Source organism: Electrophorus electricus, chromosome 3 (genome assembly GCF_041902795.1).
Source record: "Electrophorus electricus isolate QZ-2024a chromosome 3, ASM4190279v1, whole genome shotgun sequence".
NCBI lineage: Eukaryota > Metazoa > Chordata > Actinopteri > Gymnotiformes > Gymnotidae > Electrophorus > Electrophorus electricus.
In genome coordinates, this window is record NC_137499.1 from 4,098,625 (window position 1) to 4,114,107 (window position 15,483).

The following is a 15,483-nucleotide window of genomic DNA, read 5'->3' on the forward strand; positions in this document are numbered from 1 at the left end:
ATATGATGGACACTGAGTTAGTTTTATTTTCAACTTTCATATTGCAAACAATACAGGTAACCATTCTCTAAGTAATCTACAATAGATGATAGGAAAGACGAGTTAAGAGTATTAAACAATTTTTAATCTAAAGAAACTGCAGCACACATTTGAATTAACCTGTAATACTATTAGCAGTCATGACTTTAAACTAAAAATCACAAATAAAAAGCCATGTTAATGTCATTGGTAACCCACTACCATCTCTGCAAAGACTTAAAATGACAAAGTATCATACAGTAGGCCTGACGATTATTAAAAAACATGGGATTTCAAACACCACCTGATTGTGAGAATGTTTAAATCAAAAGCAAGTCAGTGTCTTGTGATGCAATATCCTACAAACGATCCAATGATCTCTTTAGTGTCAAAAGGTGTCTAGTCTAACCTAAAGTAACATCATTCCAAGTCTCAACAGGATATTTGGAAGGAGTAAAGGCTCGAAAATGTGAATGAGGACATAAGACTACAAGTACAGTAGTTCGGAGGAGGACATAGCTAGATAAGTAGAGGAATACTCCACAGATTCTGGCTCAAGGTGCCCATGACCTTCCCCACTGATCTAAGAACTGCCACCCCTGCCCCAACTCTAACCAAAAACACTGTGGGAGGAAAGGCAGCGCTAATTTCCGATCAGTGAACAGGGCCGCCACCGTGTCACTCGCTCATGTCCATGTCCTCGTCCTGCGGCTCGTCACTGTGGCCATCTGACTCCCCTCTCCCGGCGCTGTCGGCCCGAGCGCCGACCACCTGCGGGGACAGCATCGTCTCCACGCTCCTCTCCCGCTCTTCCTCCCTCTCGCTGTCATAGCCCTGCTCCTCTTCGTCATAATCCCTCGTCACCTGCGATAGGAGGGGGGTCACGTTAGCCGAGTCCACGTTTGGCACCCCTGAGCGCAGGAGCTGTGAGGACGTGTACGGTACCTTGACGTCGCCCTTCTCGCCATCCGTCTTCCTGTCTCGCTCCTTCTCCTTGTCTTTGCTCCTCTTGCTGGTGGAGCGCTCCCTCTTGTCTCGGTTGCGGTCGTCTTTCCGCTCGCGGTCCCGTTCGCGGTCCCGTTCGCGCTCCTTCTTCTTTTCCTTCTTATGTCTAAGCGACAGTTCAAATGATAGGTCAAAGGGGTCAAAACACTGGAATCTGCAGGGGGAGGGGGGGGGTACCTGAGCCATACCTCCTGGGAGAAGGAGATCTAGACAGTCTCTTTTTGGGAGATTTTGACTTCTTTGGCGAGCGGGAGGCACTGCGGCTCCTCCGGTGGTGTCTGCTGAAGGAGGAAAAGAAAAAACCCTCAACTGAAGACGTGTTATTTTGTGTCCATGTGCGCTGAGCACCTTGTCAGTACATACCGGCTGGCGCTGCGCGAACGCCTGGCACTGCTGTAGCTCTTCGGTGGGGTTTTCGAGCGCTTCCTACTCTTGTCCTCTTTCCGCCGATCCCTACTTGAGAATCATCAAAAACCAAATGGTCTAGAAGAGCAAACTTGTCTCAAAACTTCTCATTGCAGAGACTGTATTGAGACCATGTTATTTTCCCTTTGTAACCCCCAATCCCTTTTCCCACTTTTTGAGAACAAGTACTGCTCGTCACTCTGCTCACCTTGTTCTGGACCGTCTGTTCCTGTCTTTGGAGTGAGATCTCCTCTTCCTTGGACTCTTCGACCTCCTCCTGCTCCTGGAGTGAGACCTTCGCCGTGACCGGCTCTTTGAACGCCTGCGACACAGCATGTTTTAACAAAACAATGCTGGCTCAAAATCTTAAGAGCATGGTGATGCTTAATGCTTAAATTAAACTTTTTTTTTTTTTGGAGAGGGCAACCTCAGTGTGCATGATTGTTTCAGAAGTATTTTCCTCCAACCTGTATTTGGAGCGGGACCTCGATCTCCTTCTCCGTGACCTTGAACTCGACCTCGAATGCTTCCTTTTGTCATCCTTCTTATCTGAAAGAGACAATGAACATAAAACCATGCAATACATTACACAAGGTGTATCTGACCTGTGGACAGGTATGTTTGGCCACTCTGCGGTCAAAGAGACTGTCCATAATTATTTCCTCATGTCCATAATGAGGTTAGCACTCACTTCCTGGCTCAATGGCAGCGGAGATTAGAGACTGGGCCTCTCTCACCCGCTTCATAGCCTCCTCAATCTCCTTGTTTGATGCGTCTGTCTTGAGTCCAGGGTTCAGGTTCAACCCAGCGGCCAGAGGGTTCAACCTGCAAATAGTGTTGCAGTGAGCAGCTAAGCACCTGTGCCCTGTAGTCACTGATTAGGGCTCAAGTATAACCTGTTACAGAAAATGCTTTAAAAAAAAAAAAAAGAAATCCTGAAGTAATCGGAAGTCTGCATTGGAGAGTTTCAGACGCTTACTTGGGATCCATTGATGCCATAAGCTTCATAAGCTGCTCGGCTGACAAAGACTGAAGAGAAAATGCATTCAGTCAGTTCCTAGTTTGACATGAGTAAATAAGACAACTATAAAGTGCAGTGTTTTTCAGCAGCTTTGAGTGAGAGGTGTGTCAAACCTGAGGGTTCATATTGGGTCCAGGCATGCCCAATGCTGCCATAGCATCCATGGCAGGCCCTCCCAGACCACCCAGTGCTACGCCACCAATCTGTAGGGCAAAGGAATCAAAAGGGTGAATACAGTATTCAGTTACATGGTCCTTGTTTTATAGACACCTCTTACATTATGTTAAAAGTAGGACAAACACTTACAGATGGCATTGGATTGGGTGTGGGGAGAAGCCCGCCTCCTGGCAACAATCCTGCAACGGCATTGGCTGGAGCGAGCAGTGATAGAGCTTTAGATTCATCTGGTATCACTCCTGCAGCATGAGAGCCAAACAAAAAAAAACAAAACAGAAAAAAAAAAATAAATAAAAAAAATAAAAATAAAAAAACACACCCCGCAAACCATGAGTTAAAAGGAGACCTTTGATGCATCCACCACACCAACAGAACCACAAACTCAAGACAAGACAGTTTTTTCCAAGTCTACAATTGACTGACATCAATAGATGATTTTCAGAGGTATCTAAGAGATGAGGTCCCTTTACAAATGCATATTTTCATGATACTACAATAAGAAAGGGAAAAAAAAAAAAAAAAAAAAAAAAGTCACTAGACACACTTCCAAGATGGTATCACCTGAACTCGATTTTTTAAGTCATGAACCAAATGTAAGCAAGCATAGCCGGCTGTCCACTGGGGGTGTGCTCTCAAGTTTCATTAGATGTTTTATGAACAAGCGACTCACGTCGGCGGCTTCGCTATAAAGCACACAAAGACATCAAGATAGACAAAACAGAGTTTATGATTCGGGGGTCAACATCATATGACAGTTCATTACTAATGGGTTGACTTACCCTGAATACAGAAATTTAAAAAGTAGCATGTTTTTTCATTGGGCTTTTGCTGGTGTCCAAAGTTGAATGATCTGAGCCTACTAATTCTGAAAATCTTTTGAGTGTCAAATGTGCGCTATGTTCAAACAGGCACATATGTGCTAAAGGTCACAACAGCAGGAAAGGACAAGAATACCCTGCCAGCAAAAGCCCACTTTAACTGAAATACAGAGCTTCCCAATGCTGGAGAAAGAGAGTGAAATAACGCAGATGTTAAGTTTAATAACGCAGGTCTCGTGACATGCACGTAATCCGTGGGACATTGCAGCAAAACTGCAATCAATATTTTACTCCACACAAATAATTTCTCTTCACTGAAGCACGAGAGAGAGAGAGAGAGAGAGAGAGAGAGAGAGAGAGAGAGAGAGAGAGAGAGAGAGAGAGAGAGAGAGGGAGACTTGAACAGGACAAGCTGCAGAGGACAAAACTGTTGAGTGGGGTTTTCTGCTTGGTCTGGTTTATAGGACTGGAAGAACCAGGGAAAAGAACTGGAAAACACAACAACAAAAAAAACAAAAACAGAAAACCACTGTTAAAAAAGGTTTTCAGCCTATATGAGAGTCAAGTGGCGAGGATGAACATTACATTCTAGACCACCGCAAACACTATATTGACTTAATTGTGTCACATCTCATTTTCATGAGACCACTAACAGAGAAACAATGGATTTAAATGTGAAAAAGGTCCAAGGTGACAGTCAATGAAAAGAGTGCCATAAAATTAACTGAACAGCACAACTGATTGTGTGTATGTGTGTGTGTACGCACCACTCCCAGGGCTTACAACACTTGCACATGCAAAACCTATAAACTCTAAAATTATACTTAAAACACTGATCCTACCATGCCTTCCTGTTAACATGCTTTTAAAACAATGCATTTTTTAAATCCTTTTCATCAAATATTCTGATTTGAATTATTTGAGTATGCACCATGTAGAATACTATTTGATGCATCCAAAAGAGATGTGTCTCTGGGAAGCATCAATGCAAACAGGCAGGCACATATGTAACAAAATAGTAACTTTTACACCAGGACAGGCCATGGGCTGAGCACCTGTCATTTTAAAGATTATAGTTCCCTGATGGTAGCAGAGGAGCACTGTCAGTCATCAGCCGGCTCTGCAATTGCCTTGTCCACTACAAGAGTCACACACACAAAAACACACACACGACAAAAAAACAAAACAAAAACGTAACAAAAAGCTGTGAGTAAACCTGAGCTGTAAACAGGTACAAGCCCTGTTCATTTGACTCCAGTCTTTAGGCCATTTCAGCTCATGCCCAACCAAATATTTGGTTGTGTACTCAGTATCTATTAATCCATTTGGAGAACAGTGGTATTATCCTCACATCCAAGACTGTGAAGAGGTTGGATTGGATCAAATGTGAAAATACCACATGCAAATGAATGTCCTGTCATCTTAAAGGTAGGCACAAACCTTCAGCAAATGGGACGACAATCAAGGCTCTGTCCACGAAGACTGTGTTCGTCAGATGCTGGGAAACTCCAACTGATTCAGATTCGAGGAACTTTACAAAACAGACACGTGAAGTCACAGGCAAGGGAGAATCACTGAAAGAAAATATAAAGGCTTTTGCAAGGTGTACATGTAATGTTTGGACACACCTTCTCCAATCAAGCAAGCTTAAATATTTTTGCACTGTCTGGGTGAAATGTTCCCATGTATTTGATATCCCAAATCCCTGCATTAAAGTGAGCCAGTGTTACAGATACACCGTCTGCGCTCTCTAAGTCTGCCGTCAAATGAACGTCAGAGTACAAGCTCTGCACAATCCTACCTTAACTGCAGTTATGACGTGAAGCCAGATGTTTTTGGACAGGTGAAAAACATCAAAAGAGCAGAATATAAGTTAGCTTTTTTAAGTGTATATAAAATATTTAGCCTGTTATACCGCTTAGGTTTGCAGAGGTATATACTAGCTATTAAAATGTTATCCATTGTAGAAAAATCCATAATGAATAATCTAGGCTGTGTCTAAAATTTGGTGGATGACAAAATGTTGCATGCACAATTCAGTCAAAAGACAGCCAATTTAGAAAAGTTTTAAAAAGCCAACAAAGGTATATACCCCATAACACTATATAAATGTAAACAAAAGAAAAACTTTTCCAAAATACCCAGCAGGCTGTATCCTTGGAAGGTAAGGAAACAAAGTGCAGGCACGTTGACTAAAACAAAATACTAAACCTCATTATAAATGCTGCACTGGTTGAACAACTGGTCGCGTATCACTGGCTTGTCAAACTGAAATGCCACAGAATTCGCATTTCGGCGTGTCTGGGCAGTGAAAGGGTTATGCAGCCCACCAGGATTCACGTTTTGGTGTGTTACTGGAGTAATAACAGGGGCAACCATCGACATCCCATGGTGACTGAATTAACGTTATCTAGATGGGTGGAAGAGCCTGTTCACTATCGTAAAGTGAGTTTAAAGGTTTCATTTCCCCTTGAGCATGAATACGTATGAACCAGCGTTCATGAACGCATGCTAGCATACAGCTAACTGGAAGTAGCCACTAGAAGAAAAGTAATGACTCCACGCTAGTTAGCTAACGCTAGAATGAATGAATGAATATGTCTATCTAGAGCTGATTAAACTACCTAATCTACCGTAAATGACAAATGGACAGAGCCCCATCATCTCATGACCCATTTCACTTCTTAAAGAGCAACGAAAACCATAACAAGACGTTTATCGCGACTGACACAGATGTTCCCACAAGCTTGTTTCCTTCTCGCGCTGCAGTAGCTAAGGTTCCGGAACAGAACACGACGGTTAACGGCAGCTACGCTAACCTAGCTTAGCTTATTTTAGCCAAGATGTAGCACAGCTCGCTAACCGCAGATGCACACCGTAGCTACTCACTCGGGTGGGAATAGCTTCAGTTCTTCAATATTACCCAGGAACCCAAAAAGTGTCCTCATCTGCTCCGAAGTTGTGCTGGGAGACACATTTGTCACTTGGACTACGTTAGTGCTCGAGTTCATTATTGGGCCCGCTGGTTAGCAAACCTGCTAGCTAGCAAAATTAGCGTTAGCTCGTAGGAGCCCAAAATTTAGAGTACTAAACCGCACCACAGACGGTCAGGTCATACGCGTTTAAATGTGTGCACGACGCAGTTCGTTAAGCCCGGATTCAGAAGGTTTGTTATCTTATTTCGAACATAGGCTGTGGCTTAATGGGTCGCGAACCTTCCCGTTTTCCTCAGGACCGCTGCAGGAGAATTCAGAGACGTTAAGAGATATATTTCAAAATAAAAGGCTCTTATTGTAAAAGTAGTGCACATAAAGGAATTTTAAAACGCTCTTTGTGAGCGTAACCTACAGAGCCCTGTTGGTGACGTTCCTTCTTAATAAAATTAAGGCGTGGCCGCGACTTATTAAGGAAACGATAGAACCATATCATAATGCGATAAAACGAATTTGTAAGGCGTGGACGCGAGATATATAAGGCTATGAAACGATTTAGTGAATCATCAAGACCATCAAGATAAGTCTGAACAGATAATTATTTCAAGTGTTCATTCCCACACATTAATTAAGTCGTGCGGTGATTTTTTTAAAGAAGTAATGTCACCAGCAAGAGCGCCATAATTTACATATCAAGAATGTATGTATTTTTGTTTTATCTTTTACAGAACTGCTTTATATTTGTATATTTGTATCAATAAGCACTTATAGCTAATTTACTCTTTCTTTGTAGTACCTTGGTCAAATTCTTGAAAACAGCAACAAATGAACTTTTTTTACTCCTAAATCAAGGTTCGCATAGGACTTTTCTTTTAAAATGTCGAGACTGTGATGATTGTTACCAGGAAGAACATGACAAGAATGGAGTCACAAACAGAGACGAATGTCCTTTCTCGTACAGAAAGAAAAGCGCTTGAAAAGGCTAAATTGATCCAGAAAGAGACTCAGAGGAAGACGTTTAAAGTCGTGAGTGCATGGACGTATTTTTTTTTCTTCTCGAAATATCTAATCTGAATAACAAAATCCACTGATTAAGACCAATGTTACAGCCGGCAGAAATCCCTGCTGATACGGGCTTGTTGTGTCGACTGTAACAAGTTGTCTTGTGTGTTTTTAGCAGTGTTGAGAGAGCTATCCACGCACTGATCTAGCTACGTTACTTACTGATTGCCGCTATGGCAGTTGCTTAGGTACAGAATTTGTCAGGCAAAGTAGATATTCGCCGAGCAGTAGAGAGGTTGTCTGCAATTCTCTTCCGAAGAGTTTGTCTTGGTTTAATCCATAGCGCTGGAGACACACTTTCAAACCCAGATTAAGTCTGTATATAAACTGAACAAATGGTTATTTTCAATGCTGAATTACTATTGTCATTGCAATCCAAGACTGGGTTTAATTCATGTATATAAATGTAAATGGGACAAGTTGTGTGTACTGCAGTACAAGACTGGTTTTGTGTTCTACAGCAGTGCACACGCCTTGTCCCATTTACATTTATGGCATTTAGCAGACACTCTTATGCAGAGACTTACAAAAGTGCTTTTTCATTTCCCCATAGAACATATTCTGGCCAGTACAGTAAGTTAGAGTCCAATATACCAATGAACTAGAATACTGTTGAAATACAGAGATCAATAAGTGCAATAAACAATAAGTACTAGAGTTTTAGTCGACAAAGAAGCAGTCAACATCATTGTAATAAACAATACCCTACAATAAGTACTAGTTTCAGTTAGTCAACATGGGAGCAGGTTCAGTGGTCATTTAAATATTCCACAAATGGATGGGTCTTTAGTCTGCGTTTGAAGACTGCAAGGGGCTATGCTATCTGGACAGCAGGAGGAAGTATGTTCCACCATCTAGGAGCCAGGACGGAGAATACTCTCGATGCTTGTCTTCCATGAGTCTTGAAGCATGGTATTTCAAGCCGAGCCGTACTTCAGGTTCAAAGTGCTCAGGGTATGGATTGGGCTTTGACCATTGACCTCATGTATGGAGGGGCTGGTCTGTTTTTGGCTTTGTAGGCAAGCATCAAGGTTTTAAATCTGATGTGTGCAGCTACTGGAAGCCAATGAAGGGAGCGCAGCAGTGGAGTGACATGTGAATTTCAGAAGATTGAAGACCAGTCGTGCTGCTGCATTCTGGTCAAGTTGGAGAGGTCTGATGGTTCTTAGAGGAAGACCAGCAAGTAGTGAGTTGCAGTAGTCGAGCTTTGAGACGACAAGAGACTGCACAAGTGCCTGGCAGCTTCCTGCGAGAGAAAGGGCCAAATCCTTCATATGGTAAAAAGAAGTCTGCAGGACCAGGTCAGATTTGAAACATGAATTGAGAACAACAGCTGGTTGTCCAAAGTTAAACCCAGGCTATGAGCAGCTTCAGATGGTGATATCAGGGAGTTCTTGTAAGGGTTTGGAGTTCCTGGGATGTATAGAAGCTCGATTTTAGTGAGGTTGAGCTTCAAGTGGTGGGCTGTCATCCATGTCGCAATGTCAGTCAAGCATGCTGAGATGCATCTGGAGACCTGCATGCCGGAGCGTGGAAAAGAGAGAAATAATTGAGTGTCAACAGCATAGCAGTGATGGGAGAAGCCATGAGACAGTTTTACATCAGCAAGAGAATGAGTATACAAAGAAAAGAGTAGAGGGTCTAATACAAAGCCCTGTGGAACACTGGTGGAGAGTCTATATGGTTTGGATGTGGATCCTGTCCTTGTTACCTGATAGGACCATCCCTTCAGATAGGACTGAAACCATTTCCATGCAGAGCCAGTCACACCAAGTCTGGAGAGAACAGAGAGGAGAATGTTGTGGTTTGTTATCCATGTGCAGAAAAATTCTCATAAACTAATGACATTACAATTAACCTTTCTGTTAAATGTTAGTTTGTAGCAGACATAATGTAGAAATTCAGTCTAGGACTAGGCTTTATCTATAATGTTTTTTTTAACTATAGGTGGCCAGAATCCTAAAGAAATCTGAATGTGAACGAACTGAGGAGGACTTTGCTCTGCTTCAGTGCCATCAGGATACGGTTCAAGAACTAAATAAGCGTCAAAATCGAAGAAGTGTCCTGAAAAGGAAGCAAGAAGAGGTAGGATTGTCAACTAGCTTCTTAAACTGTAATCGGTTTTATGGCTTTTACTAACTTCCACCAGATTTCAACACAGAGAGAGCCCACTTGCTCCCATCAATTTGGCATCCTTCATTCAAATCTTTCTCCAAAGCTTCTGCCGCCTAAGACTCTCGCACTCAGCACTCAATGCGTGTGCACACAAGATAGCTGGCAGGGAGGGAGAACCAAGTTCCCTAATTGGGTCATACAGCTGGACTGTGTTTAAAATGTTTCATTGAGGGGGGGTAGCTCAGCAGTTAAGGTTTAAATTAACTAAAAGTTTCCTGGTTTATGCCCCACCACTACCAAGATACCACTGTTGGGCCCCCTTAATTGCTCAAACTGTACTCAGGCATAAATGTATGTCGCTTTGGGTAAAAGCATCCGCTACGTGATGTGACTGTTAAGACCCAGCTCTCCTAAGGCACTGCTTTGTTTTTGTGCTGTGCTGCTTTCAGCTCTTTGATGATGCTGAGGAACTGAGGACCAAAGTGAAACAGTTGGCTGATGCGATTTGCCAAGCCCAGCATGCTATCATCTACACAGGGGCCGGCATCAGCACGGTATCGTTGACCTCAGTCATCCTGCACCTGCTTTCCTATATTCCACACTCAGTGGAAGTTTATAAAGTCTTTGTCTGACAGGCAGCCTCCATCCCAGATTATCGTGGACCAAATGGAGTGTGGACTCAGTTACAGAGAGGACAGACTGTCAGGTGAGTGATCCTCCTTACAGTTGTGGTCTTTCTACATCCTGTGGATTAAAGACTTTTAAGATCACCCAAAGATTATTGCCTGTTCCCCAGGGCATCGGACCTAAGTGATGCAGAACCGACTCTGACTCACATGTGTATCCGGATACTGCACAAACTGAGAATGGTATGTATGTCATTAATGCTTGAAATTCAATTAACAGGCCTTGAGTATAAAAATCCTGATTATTTAAATTGTGTGTGGTTATTCAATTAAAAACGGTTATTTCACAGATATGTCTTGCCTCCATGTTGTTCTATATAATGTGCATGTAACATTTTGTGCCTGTTTATGGGTAGGTTCAACATGTCGTGTCCCAGAACTGTGATGGTCTCCACCTGCGTAGCGGCCTGCCCAGACATGCCCTCTCTGAGTTGCATGGGAATATGTTCATAGAGGTGACCCTCACTCCCTTACAATGTCACTGATTGAACCATCTGTCATTTCATGAAAAACAAAAGCAATTCATGGTGTGTTCAGTTGCACCCAAAGCATGTCAGCTGTACACAGAGTGTGGGGCGTGCTTCTCGTTGGCCCCACTTTAATTTTGTGCCATGTTATTTGTCACCCCCTAAGCTAATGTAACTTGTGCTTTGGTGATCGAGAACATTTATTATCAGGCAAGGAGCTGCTTTGCACGTTTGCCGTGTGTAGCGGTCCAGAATTGGGCCGCTTCTCAGTCTGAGGATTTAATGTCACCGCACCATTCACATAGGTGTGTACTTCTTGCTCTCCGGTGCGGGAGCTGATCCGGCTGTTTGACGTGACGGAGCGCACGGCGCTGCACCGGCACGGGACGGGACGGCTGTGCGTGCACTGCGGGGCCGAGCTGCGGGATACCATCGTGCATTTTGGCGAGCGGGGCACCCTGGAGCAGCCGCTCAACTGGAAAGGAGCCGTGCAGGCGGCACAGCAGGCTGACCTCATCCTGTGCCTCGGCTCCAGCCTGAAGGTGGGCCAGCGAGGGTCTTGTACCTCCAGCTATTTCTGTTCTCACCTTTTGCGAGGTCGCTAATTTCACGTGTGTTCCTGCTGCAGGTCCTGAAGAAGTATGCCTGTCTATGGTCCATGAAAAAGCCAGTGGCTAAAAGACCCAAGCTATATATTGTCAACCTACAGGTAAGGACTTCGATAAGCAGACTCTTTTTGCTCTTGCAGTGATTGCTGTTTAATGTAAACGTATGAGAAAAAACTAACCATAATGACTACAAATAGACACAGGTTGATGTTGATTAGTTTTTTTGTTTTTTGTTTTTTTTTCTAAGTGGACACCAAAAGATGATTTAGCCACTCTGAAAATACATGGAAAATGTGATGATGTAATGCAGCTACTGATGGAAAAGTTGGGTGTTGAAATCCCAAACTACAACAGGCAAGAAATCCCTTTGTGTCTGGTCAGATTTTATATATAATGTGTGTGTGTGTGTGCGCGTATTTGTGTGTGTGTGTGTGTGTGTGTGCGCGCGTATTTGTGTGTGTCTAATATGCAATATATACATTTTCAAAGCTTAGATACTAACCCATGCTTTCTAAACACCAGAATAGAGGACCCAATCTTCATCTTGGCAACACCCCTGAGCCCAGAAGAAGAGGACAGTCACAGCCGTAAAGCGCTAGCGGCCCCTGCTACTTTGGAGGGCTCTGTGCCAAATGATAGGAGTAAAGCTGAAGAGAATATGATACAGGGTGGGTGGTTTGGACGAGGATATTCCAAAGCCAGGAAAAAAAGGAAATCAACATAGTTAACTATGGTTTCACTTCAGAAACATCCAGGGTAAGGAATATCAAAAGACAGAAAAACAAAAGTTAGCATATAAAGGCCTGAGTTAATTTTGCTTTAGACCCCAAAATTCTGTGATTTTTGTCAGTTGCAAGTCAAGGTGACTGGACTTACTTCTACACAAGTCAGTGACCTAGATGACATCAAACTATAAACAACTTCTCTACCTTGTAAGGAGACATTTGCCTTCTACAGCTAAAAAATAAGATGCCAATGTATTCTGTGAATCTATTATTTAGAACAGTCAAAAATGTCATTGAAACTGAGAAAACCAGACTAAATTTAGTCTTCACTGTAAGGAGTCATATTCATCCATGAATTATAAGTGAGCTGAGCCTTTAAGGGAACAAATAATTGTGCTATAACAGTGGCAATGGTGATTGGTTTCAGTATTAGCTGTTTGCACCTTATTATTCTCTCAGGTATTCAACCCAAGCAATACGTGGTGTTTTTACAAAACTGTACAAGACGCATGTAGACTTGGTTGTGCTGAAAAGATTTCTTAAAAGCAGAATTATAGAATAATGGATCATTGAAAAGTGATCTATAAATCTAACAGGATTTATGGAAAACCTGACTTGATATATTATTCTGTAATCGTCATAATCAGTGTTGGGGAAGCTGAAACCGGTCAGTGTTTACAGCCACTGGCTCTTTAGACGTGCTGGAGCTGGACAATGCATATAAAGTCATTCAGGGTGCTTTATGGCTAGCAGATGGGTTGTATCAGTGTTAAAGTAAATTGTGCAGTGGTCATAAATTCCAGCTGCTCTGCACTAGATAAAAGTAGTTAGCTATGTTAAAACTAATTTTTACAGACTACTAGGAATCCATTTCATAAATAATATATAAAGCTTCGTGACTAATAAAAAAAAAAAAAGAGAGAGTTTTGAATGGGCAATTCAACTAAGTGTAAAACAAGCTGGCTCCCTGAACCTAATAGATTTAACAAACTTAGATTTAACTCCAACACTGCTTTTTATACTGGTGTTTACATGAGAAATATAAGTAATGTTAATGAAGAAAATCTTTTAAGTTACTGATTTTTGCATCTCATCTGTGAAAGGAATTTACTGATCCACAAATAAATGGAGTTTGCATTTAAAAATAATGTTTGTTTAGTAATGTTTATCTACTTATTTACTATGTGTACCTTTAATATATCTAATTCAGATTAATATTTGTTCAGTAGAGGTTTAATCCAGTGATGGTTTGATTTAGCTACCTCTTGCAGTGTGTTTCCACAGATTAAACAATGCAGGTAAAGAAAGGATTTAGTCACAAGATTAACTAGAGTGATTGACAGTTACAAGCTAGATCTGTCACTCTGGACAGCGAAATGAGACACAGAATTTCCCCTTCAGTTTTCTGTGGTATTTTTAGTTGGTTTAGATTAATGTAAGTTTATATGGGTATTATATGTCTTGTATTTACAAGAAAAACCACTTTAATGCTTAAATGTTCTTGTTACTTTTAATTTTTTGGTGTGTCCTGAATAAACAAACATGGATTTAAAAAAAATATATCTTAGTCGGAGTTTTACTTTAATAAATGTAAGGTATCTCATGTACCTTATTTAATCATTGTAGTATTTTTGCATGTTTTAATAATACAGTAACCAAATCAAATTTCACAGTATTGTTTGGCAGAGAGTACATTTCCATAAGCCATTTATTGAAGAAATTGAAGAAGGATTAAGAGACATACTACCAGGGGACTATGTATGTAAAAACGTTCAAAAGAGGTTGGCAGGAGGCCAGATGTGAAGGCCCTTATAAAGTGGTTTTAGCAACACCCACTGCTATAAAGGTGGAGGGATGTGGAGTGTGGATTCATTTGAATAATTGCTCTAGGGCCCTGGATTTATTAAACCAGCACAACACGCAGAGACACAACCACAAGCTCCAGTGACTGACAGCAGACTCGATGATCGAGCTGCTTAGGCAGGACCGAGTGGACTTTCCAGGCCCGTAACTCGGAAGTGTCACTCATCAGACACCACTAGAGAGGCCACCTATAGACAGTGAGGATTCTGAACAAGAGTCTTGACTACAACTGGTAAACAGTCATTCAGACTCCAATGCAGATAACACAGTAAAGGTGTGAGCCTAGTGCCGCCCATACTGTCTCCATTAATGCTCCAGTTGCAATTGGATTACAGCTTCATCAAGAAAAAGTGAATTAAATCATGGAGTTTCCAGTGGATGTTGATGGAATTAATTGGGTGAGGAGCATGAACTGCACATTGTTTCTAATGGTTTTTGTCTGTACTGTTGCTGTGTCTACTGGTTTTCATACAAAATCCAGTTGACTGTAGTGACATGTCATGCTGTGTTAATCACACTGATGTAGAGGACTTGAATCACACAAGTGCTCTTAACTACACCAACCAGGCTGATGCCCAAAGGTACGTACGTCGCAAATGTAGCGTTGCCTCAGCCATGAAAAACTTGCTCATAACTTTGCAAGGACAGAAGATGTATACTGCAATCAAACACCCAGATAATGTATGGTTGTCCTGTTAGTTACACTGCTCGTACCATTACAAAAGATAGTTTCATTGCATGCACCAAAGGGAAAATTAAACCAATCATATGGCCCCTTCCTTTTAACTCATCCACATGCGTTAGGGGGACGCCTTGTGACTTTTGGTGTCTGATATATAATGCAAGCACTTCCTAAATAGGTATAATAGTGTCCTTTCGCCATCCTATGTCGTATTGTAGGGGGTAATGAAACTGACATAAAAGCAGAGTGGCTTAACACTACAACATTTCCAGATTGCTTTTATAGTATGGGGGGAACAGGTCCGAAAATGGGAAATTTTCAGGGAAGTGTGAAAAGATTTGGATCTCAGACCATGCCTCCAGCTGTGCTTATGGTAGAAATGATACCCTGAGTATTTTGACAGTTCAAATGGCAGAATTCTATATTCAAGAATTTCACCTAGTCTTGCCCAAATCACCACTGCTTGGGACGGTGTCACGGTTCCTGATGTTGATTGGATATGTGGACATAACAGATTATATGTGACCCTTGCAGCCAAATGGACAGGCCCACGTGCCCGAGTTATGTTAATAGTGCCATTTTCCATGATTCCAGTACCTAAATCCGCATTGATAGAAACCCATCATTATGCTCATCAAATACATCACCACATTGAAAAACGATGATAAAGTGCACCTTGATGCCATTGGAGTCCCTAGAGGGGTTCCAAATGAATTCAAAGCCAGGGTCAGATTGCAGCAGGATTTGAATCAGCGCTTTTCTGCTGGGTAATTATAAACACAAATGTAGATTGGATAAATGATATATATTATAACCAGCAGTGTTTTATTAATTATACTGATGATGCATTATTGGCTGTGGCTGAACACTTACAGGCTACTTCCTTAATGACATGGCA

General features: G+C 41.9%; 2 protein-coding genes across 12 annotated transcripts; one reads left to right on the forward strand and one right to left on the reverse strand.

Moving 5' to 3' along the window:
- Positions 1 to 8: 8 nt before the first annotated feature.
- Positions 9 to 6,680, reverse strand: srsf11 (serine and arginine rich splicing factor 11). 9 transcript variants are annotated; one of them, XM_027011846.3, is made up of 12 exons: positions 6,334 to 6,680; positions 4,885 to 5,018; positions 2,756 to 2,865; positions 2,563 to 2,652; positions 2,408 to 2,457; positions 2,120 to 2,253; positions 1,896 to 1,977; positions 1,637 to 1,750; positions 1,387 to 1,479; positions 1,212 to 1,301; positions 964 to 1,129; positions 9 to 882 (listed from the first exon to the last, which is right to left on the reverse strand). In XM_027011846.3, the coding sequence occupies exons 1-12, from the start codon at positions 6,453 to 6,455 to the stop codon at positions 697 to 699; spliced, it is 1,371 nt and encodes a 456-aa protein (XP_026867647.2). In that variant the 5' UTR covers positions 6,456 to 6,680; the 3' UTR covers positions 9 to 696. The 9 variants fall into 9 exon arrangements, with proteins under 9 accessions (XP_026867647.2, XP_026867655.2, XP_026867639.2 ...); XM_027011854.3 differs by having other exon boundaries at positions 1,387 to 1,476; positions 6,334 to 6,679; XM_027011838.3 differs by having other exon boundaries at positions 1,212 to 1,304; positions 1,387 to 1,476; positions 6,334 to 6,679.
- Positions 6,681 to 6,846: 166 nt separating this feature from the next.
- Positions 6,847 to 13,598, forward strand: sirt7 (sirtuin 7). 3 transcript variants are annotated; one of them, XM_027010632.3, is made up of 11 exons: positions 6,847 to 7,077; positions 7,230 to 7,403; positions 9,387 to 9,524; positions 10,004 to 10,108; positions 10,190 to 10,260; positions 10,351 to 10,423; positions 10,597 to 10,695; positions 11,013 to 11,249; positions 11,336 to 11,416; positions 11,563 to 11,669; positions 11,838 to 13,598. In XM_027010632.3, the coding sequence occupies exons 2-11, from the start codon at positions 7,269 to 7,271 to the stop codon at positions 12,037 to 12,039; spliced, it is 1,248 nt and encodes a 415-aa protein (XP_026866433.3). In that variant the 5' UTR covers positions 6,847 to 7,077; positions 7,230 to 7,268; the 3' UTR covers positions 12,040 to 13,598. The 3 variants fall into 3 exon arrangements, with proteins under 3 accessions (XP_026866433.3, XP_026866442.2, XP_081566018.1); XM_027010641.3 differs by lacking the exons at positions 6,847 to 7,077; positions 7,230 to 7,403 and adding exons at positions 7,410 to 8,393; positions 8,493 to 8,740; XM_081709892.1 differs by lacking the exons at positions 6,847 to 7,077; positions 7,230 to 7,403 and adding an exon at positions 7,410 to 8,716.
- Positions 13,599 to 15,483: the final 1,885 nt, after the last annotated feature.